Consider the following 12347-nt stretch of genomic DNA (forward strand, 5'->3'; position numbering starts at 1 on the left):
TTATTCATTAAAATAGCTATTTTCTTTGTTAACATTAACAGAAATAAACTAGGGACTCTTATATGACTTTACTTGTTTCTAAGAGGTAGCCCATAAGTAGATACAGAATTGGGGTGGAGTGTGAGAAGAAAATTACTCACTTTGTGCTTTTGATTACCTATTGAGCACAAGTCATTGACAAGGACTCTGTCCCTCCTGGGCAGCCCCTGTTTAATTTGTCTGAAGTAATGACATGGATAATTTTGAAAGTCATGGCCATTCGTAGTTAACTTTTTATATAGTATAAGATACAGCTCACAGTTGTTTTAAAAATTTTTTTGCATATGTAAGCCCCATAGTTCCAGCCCCGTTTGTTGAAAAGACAATCTTTTCACCATGGATATGTGTTGCACTGATTTACATGGTCAATATTTTGTCAATACCACACTGTCTTAACGACTAGCTTTATACTAAGTCTTAAAATTGAAAACCCATGCATTTTATAAATGAAAAATCTGAGATAACTCCCAAAGAGGAGCTACAAATAAGCAGCAGAAATAAGACTTAAACTCATGCCTATCTGACTCCAAAACCAAATCCATAATTCTTTTCTGCAGTGTCATAACTGGTCCACACTTCCGGCAGGGCCCAGAATTCTACTCAAACTTTCTAACCACGGCAGCTTTGCCAAGTTAAACAAAAATAAAATAGGCACATATTGCTGTTAATCACCAACACTAATATAAAAGATGCCTCATTTTATTAGTTAAATTGGCTTTGCAGCTTCCCACAGAATATCAAATTAGACAGAAAATGATGTTGCCAACGTACAAAAGCAATCGGCTTAATTATCTGATGAGGAGATACTGCTTTCAATTTTAAATTGAGCTAGGGTGATAGGAAAAATTCTAAAATAGTTTTTGTAAGCTTGACTCTGGTGATTCATTTATTTGGTGACCACTATTTAATGAGGGTGTCACTGGGAAGCACTGCGCTCTCTATGGTGCAAAGCAAAACAAGAACAAGGAGACAGCTGGACAATCCCTAGTTCCAAGGATTGCGGAGGGTGTAGTCCTCAATGCGCGCATTTAAAGTACCTCCTGGGGAGTCCAGCACCCTGTTCTACATGGTGATGGCCTTGAGACACACTTCTGAGATAGGCTGGCATATATCAACATCATAATGGCATGATCGTTTGGTGCTATTTCCACATATCACAGAAACTTTCTATTTAGCTTAATTCTCTCTGTGTTTCCTGTTTATGTGTTTTTTAAAAAACCTTGTTGCTATATAAAAGTTTCTTCCATTAAAAACTAAGTGTTTATAATTGGTGAATCCAGAGGATATACAGCTGTGGGAAAGCTGCCAGTTTTCCTCAACTCTTAAACTTTTCTGTAGATGTAAAATTTTTTCAAATAAAAACTTGGGACAAAAACCAACAGACTAAGGGTTTGTGATTGGGTAATAGGCAAAAGTGCCAGCACAGCATCCCGTGTCTAAGTGAGATGCTTGGGTAATACTGATCCAGAACTAAGAAGCATTATTTAGCTATCACGAATTCCCATAACTCATTTTACAGTCGGGATTACATAGCTAAATAAGTGCTAAGTGGTCCAGAGGCAAATGGTTATGTAAATTTGACGATGAAAAATAACATTTATATTTTAAACCCCAGCAGCTATTTATAAGAGCAAAGAATATGGAGCAACTCAAATACGCAACAACAGAGGATTAAATATACACCCCACAAGAGAATTCTGGGGACCCATTAAAAGTCAGTGTGTAGCATATTACTAATGTCACAGATGAATATATGTGTTACATGATTAAGGAAAATAAAATTTACAAAATAGCATAAATAGAATGGGCCTACCCCTCTAAAAATAAACATATATATGCATAGAAAATGATAGAATGACATATATTAAAATGTGAAGGGACTTTATAATGTTGTTTTGAAAGAAAAAGTTTCAATAAATCTACCACCCATTAGAAATTAATCAATTTACGTTATCTTAAAAAATATGGCCAAAATTAGAAGGGTCTCTGTTCTTTGTAAATCCAAATAGGTCTGAAGTAGTTACTTTTTTTTTTTTTTACAATCTTTTTTTTAGTGATCAAAGCTACATAAGTTCATTTTTAAAAATAAAAAAAGCTAAATAACCATAATGCTACCTTATAGAGATAGTGTTTTCATCTAGGTTTATCTATCTACTCTCAGTTTCTAAAAAAATTGGATCTACAACTTCAACGGTCAAAAACGGTTAAGGTAAAACATTATTTAGTGTTCAGAGATGCTGAATAGATTCAATTGAAGTGTGAGAGCTCTGGCTGGAAGTTTTAAGTAGATACAGAATTGGGGTGGAGTGTGAGAAGAAAATCAACCACTTTGTGCTTTTGATTACCTATTTCGCACAAGTCACCCAGTCAGGAGCTTAGAGGGTAAAAAGCAGCAGCAGACATCTCTGCCTGCCTCCAGGGAGGAGGTGCCTGGGAAAGGAGGAATGAGCAAACCGAAATTGACCTTTCTGTATTCCCAGGGTCCTGTTACGTCAAGGGACAGAGATTAAAAAATAATCTAGGCCGGGCGCGGTGGCTCACGCCTAGAATCCCAGCACTTTGGGAGGCCGAGGTGGGTGGATCACTAGGTCAGGAGTTTTGAGACCAGCCTGGCCAACATGGTGAAACCCCGTCTCTACTAAAAATACAAAAATTAGCTGGGCATGGTGGCATGTGCCTGTAATCTCAGCTACTTGGGAGGCTGAGCCAGGAGAATCACTTGAACCTGGGAGGCGGAGGCTGCAGTGAGCCGAGATCGCGCCTCTGCACTCCAGCCTGGGCGACAGAGCGAAATTCCATCTCAAAATAAAAATAAATAAAAACATAATAATAATCATCTAGCTGGGCATGGTGGTTTGTGCCTATAATCCCAGCTACTCCAGAGGTTGTGGCCAGGAGTTCGAGACCAGGCTGAGCAACACAGCAAGACTCCCTCTCTTAAAAAAAAAATTAAAAATAACAAAAATAATCGTTTATGTCCCTCTAGCATGGCAAGTTGTTTGCAATCTAATCGAAAAGGCAAGACAATGAGAAGACAAGGTACAAAGAAGTTGGATGAAACAAAGCAGTACCAGGGCGGTACACCTGGCAGGGCATAATGGATCACTGAGCAAGGGACCAGATATATGTAGGGACTCGCAGGGAGCCGGAAGAAAACGAAAGCCTCAGCCATGGGGCACAGAGTCTGCCTGAAAGGGAGAGCTCGATGTAGACCGAAGCAATTGGAAAAGTCGGGGCTGAGTGAGATCCTGATCTGGATAGAGGGAAGGAAACATTCTAGGTAAGACCCACAGAGAGCAAAGGTCTCTTGTACACCTTTCTGTTTACGGAGCAAACACACTCTTCTCGTTTGTGCTGCTTGCTAGACCATCCGTCTTCACAGCCTTTGGGGACAGGCAGAGCCTTGCCCAGCAAGAACCTCAGACCAAAGGGGAGCCGGGGTGCAGGTGCTACCTGTCAGTTCCTATGAAGCACCCTCTGTGGACTGAAAAGCAGCTGAAACCTGGCCCGGGGGTCTAATGCTGGCTGCTGTGGGCTTAAAGCCTCCTCAGTTCTGGAGTCCTTCTGGCCAGGATGACTGTGGTGGTGAGCAGTGATTCAGGGAAGGTGCCCAGAGGTAGGATACCCCCTTCCTTTTGGCAGCTGCAAGCTAGGTTTTCTATTTCCTTGACTAAGTTTAGGGAGCACCTGACCAGCCCCTGGTTGGGGAAAAAGGCTGATGAATGGGTGACAAAGTGTCTCCAGCTCCATCCAACTTGTCAGAAAACAGCCAGAACCCAAACAGTTAGACGGGAAGAAAACGAACAAGCCAGGCACTAAATAGCAAATGTTTTCCTCTCCCCTAGGCATCCAAAACCAAGGGGCCAGGTAGGGTCTGCAAAACGTACCCAGGCTCGGAGGCAGAATTAAGAAGAGAGGAAAAAGACATCCTCTACTTTTTTCTCCAGAAGCAAACTTTTTCTTCCCAGAGCAAGAAGGACCACAGAGACCACAAATAATAAGGGATTCGAGACTGTTAACACAAGAGTGGGACAGGGCTGAGTTGGTCCAGGCCTGGGTCCCCGCAGTGGCATTTCTGGGGACTTTGAGGATACACACAGGAAGGACAGGCAGGACCTGACAGTCTCAAGAACAACAGGACAGAGGACTGAAGACTGAGACTATGATGATCAGATCCCTTCTGCCCAGCTTCCTGTGCACTTTTATGAAGGACTGTTCTAGGACCAGATGAAATGAGGGGAGCATGTGGTGAGTCCTGCCTAACTCCATCAGGGCCACATAATGAGGGTTATAAATACACAAGATATAAAGACATACATAATAAGACAGGCCCTGTCTTATTCACAGTGTGCACTCAGCACTAGGCCTCACTCACATCAGGCCTGTGATGAAAATCTATGTAATGAAGACATGAATGAATAAGACAATGAATGAATGAACCCCAGCCTGGCAGAGCTTTGTGTCCCAAGAGGAGCCTGCCTGACCCTCTTGAGATCTTATGTGCTGAGAGCTAAGGAGAGCTTTAAGGATGATGTAGTTCACACCCTCACTTTGCAGATGGGAAAGTTTAGACAGGCTGAGCAACCTGACCAATGCGACTGAGTTAGTCAAGTATTAAAGCTTGGAATATAATTCAGGTCTCTTGATGCCGACAATTTAGAAAACAGCCATTGATCTCCCAGGGGAGATATAAAGACACACATAATAAGACAGGCCCTGTCTTATTCACAGTGTGCACTCAGCACTGGGCCTTACCCACATCAGGCCTGTGATGAAAATCTATGTAATGAAGACATGAATGAATAAGACAATGAATGAATGAATCCCAGCCTGGCAGAGCTTTGTGTCCCAAGAGGAGCCTGCCTGACCCTCTTGACCTGGCTGGAGCCTCTGCTGAGAAACAGCCCCAGGGAGCAGAAGCTTGCCAAAATGCGCCAAGAAACCAAGGAGAATGTGCCAGCGTTTTCTTCCAACAGTTCCATCCTGAGACAATCATTTTCACATGATGATTTTTAAGTGCTTACTTGGCTATGAAATCACCAGGCTGGGAATTCTCTGTCAACTGCTAAAAGCCAGGACAGAAAGGCAAAGAAAGCTTTTTTTTTTCCCTTTTCCCCATGTCCTTTCTTCGAAGCCACCACCAGGGGGCCTGCACCTATTCACAGAGCCATACACCAGCAATATTCTTTCCGGTTCTGTTTCCTTCTATACCTGGCTTTCAAAAGGGCAATTTATACATTCCCCCTCCTTCCCACAATTTAGGAGAGTGAAGCCATTCCAAGTTGGAACCTGTAATTTTGAAATGATGCAAAAAATTGAAGATAATGAAAAACATCTGAGTTCAGATACCTGGAAATGTCAGTTGCCTTATCCAAAGGCTCTTTGTAGGAAAAAAAGGAATGATCAAGAGGGGGTTTTCTATCAGAAACAGCTGCTCAACAGAACAGACATCACCCCCAACCCCACCTCCCATCTCTCCCACCATCAAGGGAGGTCACTTATTTACTAGAATAGTCACGAACAAAGCATGAGATGGGAAGATAATTTTCCAATCCCCTAGTGGCTCTAGCTATTGTTTGCAGTTAAAATGCACCTTCCAGGAATAAATGAAGAAACTCAAGGGTTTGCAAGCAAACTGCTGTGACAGTGTCTAAACCTTCACACACACACACACACAGACACACAGACACACACACACCCCACTACAAGCCAAGAAGGGAGGAAGGACATGTTTGGACCATGAGTACCATGAGATCTTATGTGCTGAGAGCTAAGGAGAGCTTTAAGGATGATGTAGTTCAGACCCCCACTTTGCAGATGGGAAAGTTTAGACAGGCTGAGCAACCTGACCAATGCGATTGAGTTAGTCAAGCATTAAAGCCTGGAATATAATTCAGGTCTCTTGATGCCGACAATTTAAAAAACAGCCATTGATTTCCAGGGGAGATATAAAGACACACACACACACACACACACACACACACACATGCAAATTTTAAAAAACCAAGTTTAAAAAAAGAAAGCAGAATCAAAGCTACGCTTTTCAAAAATCATAAATCTGCACATTATGAAAAGGCTTCCAATTACTCTCTAACCCCTAATAGTCCTGCTTTTAATCTCTCTTCACTGTCAGCTTTCTTATATATAATATGACGTTAAATAATGCTAAGAAAACATGCCTGCACCACCACAGAATCATGACCACCCTACCCTCTGGGTTCAGGAAAATGAAACAGGGGCTGCTGCTAGGAGAACCCCCTGGGCTGCCACTGCAGTGCTCCACATACCACATTCAACCACTAGTTACTGAACTAACTTGTGGCCCTGGAGCAGAAACTATACTGTTTTACTCACTTCCCTGGGTGAAACCAACAGGAAAGAAGGACACCAAAGGCATCCAAAATTCACACTCATGTTTTAATATATTTCCAAAAATAATTTATTCCCACTACCTCCCTACTCATCTTAAAGTGGAGCCTTCCCCATGTGACAGATACAACATGTTACATTCAATCTAACACTGATGGCAGGCACATGGTTAAGTACTCAATAAAAGTCTGTTGAATGACTTGATGAGCACTGCTTTTCATCTTTACACTTTTCAGTATTTTCTGAGTTTTCAAGAAGCATATATTATTTCATACTCTGAAAGATATAACACTACTTAAAAAAATCTGTTTAATTCATTGCATTTATAAGTCAAAATGGACCTTACATCTATGCAAGTCTCTACTGAAAAGGCTGTATGAGAAGACAGAAGATATTTTTAGTGGGGAAAGAACATGGAAATGAGCTAGTTTTATAAAATACTGTCCATCACTCTCAGCTCCACCTCCCATGACCTAAGGACAGCACCAATTCTTTTGCTCAGCAAAAGTGGGAGGCTGTCAGGCACATCTTCAGACTGCAATGACACTGTCTAACCACACACGAAAGCACATTTTGTCCCACTCTTACCTTGCAGCTGCAGCCAGGAGATTTTTCGCATTGGGAGCTCCTGGGTCTACAGAGAGAGACTTGGCAGCTAACAGCAGCTTGCTGGATGCCATCGAGATATTCTTGAGGTTCCCTATCACTTGGATCTGGTCTTCTTTTGTCTGGAAGGTCAAAAGGAGCCAGAGCAATTAGGGCCTGTCCATTTCTTGAAGGAGGCATTCAGAGAGCTAGGAGCAGTATCCTGACATGCAGGCAGGTTATCCGTATAGATTACATTAAACCCAGTTAGCCCGCAGATGCCTAACTCGGTGAGACACTGACCAGTGTCTACCCTTCTCCAAACAGATGCTCAGATCAAGATGCATGCCATGGGGAAAGAAATCCATCCCCAAGTGGGTCAGCCAAGAGCTGTGCTTTCTCACAACTAGAGGCATTAAGCGGGGAGCAGGGTGGGCGGAGAGCGAGCGAGCTGTGAGCCAATGCACAGACCAGGCAGCGATTCCAGCATCTTGCTCAACAATGCTGGAGTTGTCAAGGAGCTGTACATCTCGGCCTGGCACAAATGACCAGCACTGTCTCGATATTCAGAGCTGACTGCATCCCTGAAGTTCCTGACTCGGGAAAGGACACATTTCTCACCCGGTTGCCATCTGAGAAACAATTCTTTGTAGATACTAGAAGAAGATACACCCTGGTTATCTCTTTTAGGGAGGTCAAAGGAGCGCAGAAAAAAAAAACAAACCAGCTCTGCAAGCTGACACCAGATCAGTCAAGCTCCCTTGTTCTAAACAAGGGGTTTATCTGTTCATCTGAAGGAGGTAATTTTTAATCACTTGACACTCAGTATTAGACACAGACCATCTGAATGGTCCATTAAACCTCAAATACATATATATTTTTATTGTATTATCCCACATTTGAAGAGCTGTTCTAATCTTTGTTAAATATTCTCCCTCCTCCTACCCTCCCTCCAAATAGTAAGACTATGAATTCTGCTGGAGGATTGTGGGAGAAGTTATCCTTCATTACTAACAGCACCTCATGCATAAGCTGATAGCATTTTTGGGAATGCCATTCCCATGAGGGCATGAGCTTCCTAAGCAGCAAAAAGAACGCAACCATGGCCTGCCTGTTTCCAGGTTCCTTTTCCTATTTGTTCAGTCAGTATCAAGGATGGATTGTCCATCTGAGAGGAGAGGCTAAGGTCAACTCCAGACAACCATCTCCACACCCACCTGAGCTTGGCCAGCCATCTCAATGCCAGCATCGAGGAATTCATCAAAATCATCACTGAACTTTCCAGAGGCTGCAGCCAACTCTCCACTCTGGCCCCGGGTGGCATGGACTACTTCCCCAGCAGACTGGTTCAGATCAGCTGCTGCCTGGTTCAGTTCACTCTGGGCTTCCTGGAAAGGCTTCGTGCTTGGAGGTAGCTGTGGGGAACAGACGGCACACCCCATGAGACATTTTGCTTCGCAGGGGAGGGATAAAAGGAAGGTATTGTGGAGGGGAGACAGACTCTTCAGAGATGCATTTGAGTCATCACGATTAAAAGGCTCTGAGTCATCTGAGCCCATTTTATTAATAGGTTTGACCCTCAACATATACATCCATTCATTCATTTAAATTTATCAAACACCTACTCAGTGCTAGACACTGTGGATCTAAAAATGTAAGCTATCTACAGGGGTTCAAGGTTTCCTAAGTGGCAGAGACAGGATCCACACCAAGGCAATCTGACTCCAGGGTCCATTCTCTAAAACTCTACCCTATTTTGTCTCTCTTAAGATGAAAGCTAAGTTTTAGCTTTGTAAACTAAAAGACAGATGCTCTCAAACTTCAAATCATGTTCTTCCAAACTAATAGCCACCAATTATATTAGTGGCCTTTGCTAATAACTTTTAAATGTCATCTAGCAGAATGATAACCATTTGGGAAAAGTTCTAGGGAGTTAAGCTAGACTCTATTCATCACCCACATACATTGCCTCTATACCTGTGCAGACAAGAAACAAAGATGCATGAGCACAAATCCTCCTTCAGCAAGACTCACAAAGCAGGGAAGGGAACAGGCCCCAAGGTGAAATTCCTCAGACTACTCGCTCTCTCACTGAGTCTTGGACACATGTACCCTTCCAACACCAGATTGTCACTATCTGAGATGTCCTGATGAGAAGCCAGGTATCACATACCCCTTTGCCAGTCTCATTGGGATGATCCAAGAGGAAATGGCAACATGGGCTCAAAGAAAAAGTAAACTTTAAAAGCTCCACCTGGGAACTTTGTTATCAGACAGCAAAACATGGAAAACAAAGACTGGCGGGAAAAACAGGACTCCTAAAGGAAGGGTTAGCTGCTCAGAGATGTCATGGAGAGAAGAAGACTTCACTCACACCTAATGTGAGCCTAGTCCCCCAGTGTCCTTTCCCAGTCTAAGAACCTCTCACCGAATCCACAAGCAGCTTCTTGCTGGACTCCCCGATGCTCTTCAAGGCCACGTCCACATCCTTCTGCCCAGGGAGGCAATTTACGCAGTTATTTAAGGAGTGTGAGACGGCTTTAGCCACCTGAATTCGTGGAGGGAGAGAAGCACCTTTAAGTACAAACATTTCTGCACATTTGTTGGGAATGGGTAGTGACAACATGCAGAGCTGAAATAGATACGGAAATGACCCACCAGCATCCACCTGCCACTGTTACCTGTCTTACATCACCTCATCCAGGCCCCTTGTCCCAGAGAAGTTTCCACCCTCTTATTGGGATTAACATTCCGTCTCAGCAAAGGGTCTGACACAGTGACACAGCACATCCCACCTGCTCCCCAAAGCCAGGCTAAGCCACAGTTTTGTGATTCAAATATAGAACTCTCCAGCATGAGGTCAGGTTCTAAAGCAAAGATTTCTTATACCAAGAGAAATGAAAATATCTCCCTTCTTGGGAGCCCTGCTGAGGTCACCGAGGTGGAAGGAGACCTTGAGTTGTTTGGATCACAATTAGAAGGCCTGTGGTTAATTTCTGCTCAGTGACTCATGGGGTCATCCTCCCAAACCTCACTCTGCCCAAGGGCAAGTGGGGCGCTCTGAGCACAACCTGGAGTTGCCCTCACGCTGCCTAGAAATGTTTGGTGGCTCCCTGTTTGCATTCTTTGGTATCCTCAATTAAAAGGAAGGTCTTTGGAGGTGGGGAGTGTCATTCCCTCTAATCTAAGCCATCTCCTTCCCAGCCCCACGTCTAGGACTCTGCCTGGATGCTCCTTAGCCAACTGGTTCCATCAGGCAGTCGAAGAAGCATTCAAAGAAGTAATAGAGAGCCAGGGTTGAAAACTTCAGAGTGGCCAGCCCTAGCGGATCTACCTCATTCCCTGGCGAGGAACAGCAATATAGCTCAGCACACATAGGCCCAAAACAAGCATGTTATGTCCTGGCTCCAAAACTCCCAAGGACAGAATTCGAAGGCCCCCATGCCCTCTGCTGACCATGAATTAAGCAGATCACACATTAATGTGGAGAATACTAGGCAAGACTTACAAAAGTGAGTATCATGTATGGCCAGCACTGTTATGACCTTTGGAAGTTTCTGAAAACATCTGCTGTGTCAGTGTTCATATCAGGGAAAAGTGCCCAGGAGACAGCCCGCCCACATGTCCACGTTAATGATGACCATGACAACCACAATTTCTCCTTCCTAGCCTCACCTGAGCCAGTCTTTGTTGACTCTCTGCATCTCCAGGTGCAATCAGGGCCTGCTTGGCCTCTTGAATGAGCATGGCGGAGCCCTCCATCACGTCTCGAGCAGAATCTAACATGGCATGGGCGGCCGCGGGGTCGGTCGTCGATGCAGCCACTCCACGGGCGGCCTGGGCCAGCGTTTTTAGAGCTTGGGCCGTCTCTCTAGCAGCCACCCCTGGGGATAAAAGTCCATCAGAGTTCCAGTTAGACTTCATCTAAATGGCACATTTTACTTAGGAATAAGCTTCTGGACCAGGGCCTGGCACAGAACGGGAGCTGCAGATTAGTCTTCATAAAATTTGAATTGCTGTGTTTCTCAAAGAAGTAGCTGGCTTCAGAAACATATCCCCCTGGCTCTGGGCCAAACCAAGAGACACATTAATAACAAATGCAATACTAAAGACTTCTTCCCCCTGATTTCTCTTGCTCCCACTGCCCCACTATCCCTAGACCTAGAACACCAAGTGCATGGGAGTACACAGATGGACACACTTGGATAAGTTCATGTACATGTTTGTGGGAGGCCATGTAAAAGCACCGTTCTTCTCAATTGTCTTTCTGGGGCATAACTTACAGTACACTACAGTGAACAAGTCTACATGTGCAGCTCCGTGAATTGGCACATACGGATACAGCCACATATCCACCATCAGTTGTGCCAGTCAATGCTCCCTTCACACCAGAAGTAATCACCATTCTAATGTCTATTACCTTAGACTACTTTTACCTGTTTTTTTTTTTGAGACGTTGTCTCGCTCTGTCACCCAGGCTGGAGTGCAGTGGCACGATCTTGGCTCACTGCAAGCTCCGCCTCCCAGGTTCACGCCATTCTCCTGCCTCAGCCTACCGAGTAGCTGGGACTACAGGTGCCCGCCACCATGCCCGGCTAATTTTTTTGTAATTTTTTTTTTTTTTTTTTTTTTTTTTTAGTAGAGACGGGGTTTCACTGTGTTAGCCAGGATGGTCTCAATCTCCTGACCTCGTGATCCGCCCGCCTTGGCCTCCCAAAATGCTGGGATTACAGGCGTCAGCCACTGCGCCCGGCCCTTTTACCTGTTCTTAAACTTCATGTTAACAGAACCACATATATGTATTCTTTTGTGTCTGCTTTCTTTCTCTGACCATAATGCTGTGAGATTCGGCTAAGCTGTGATATGTGGCAGTTCTTTCTTTTTTCTTGCTATATAGTATTCCACTATACAAATCTGCCAATATTTGTTTATCCATTCTCTTGTTGACAGCCATTTGGGTTGTTTCCTGTTTGGGGCTGTTATGAATGAATCTAACAAGAAAGTTCATATATATATATATATATATATATATATATATATATATATATATATATTCAAGTGGCCATATGGATCACTTCTCTTAGATATAAACCTAGGAATTGAACTGCTAGGTCATAGAGTAAGTATATATTTAGCTTTAGAAAATACTACAAAAACAGTTTTCCAAAATGACTTTACCATTACACATTCCACTGGCAATCTGTAAGAACTGCAGTTGCTCTACATCCTAGCCAACACCAGGGAGCATCGGATTTTAATTTAATCATTCTGATGCATGTGTAGCTGCATCTCAGTGAGGTTTTAACCTTTATGTCCTTAATGAGTAATGATGTTGAGCACCTTTGCATGCACTT

General features: G+C 43.6%; 1 protein-coding gene across 3 annotated transcripts in view; it reads right to left on the bottom strand.

Moving 5' to 3' along the window:
• TLN2 (talin 2) overlaps positions 1 to 12347 on the bottom strand; it is a 463814-nt gene that overhangs the window by 97758 nt on the left and 353709 nt on the right. For all 3 annotated transcript variants that reach the window (XM_055278272.2, XM_055278269.2, XM_063638847.1), the window contains 4 exons: positions 10669 to 10877; positions 9422 to 9541; positions 8211 to 8408; positions 6997 to 7136 (listed from right to left, as the gene is read on the bottom strand). In XM_055278272.2, the coding sequence (XP_055134247.1) occupies positions 6997 to 7136; positions 8211 to 8408; positions 9422 to 9541; positions 10669 to 10877 (667 nt within the window). The remainder of the gene's footprint in view (positions 1 to 6996; positions 7137 to 8210; positions 8409 to 9421; positions 9542 to 10668; positions 10878 to 12347) is intronic.

Source organism: Symphalangus syndactylus, chromosome 5, assembly GCF_028878055.3.
Source record: "Symphalangus syndactylus isolate Jambi chromosome 5, NHGRI_mSymSyn1-v2.1_pri, whole genome shotgun sequence".
Taxonomy (NCBI): domain Eukaryota; kingdom Metazoa; phylum Chordata; class Mammalia; order Primates; family Hylobatidae; genus Symphalangus; species Symphalangus syndactylus.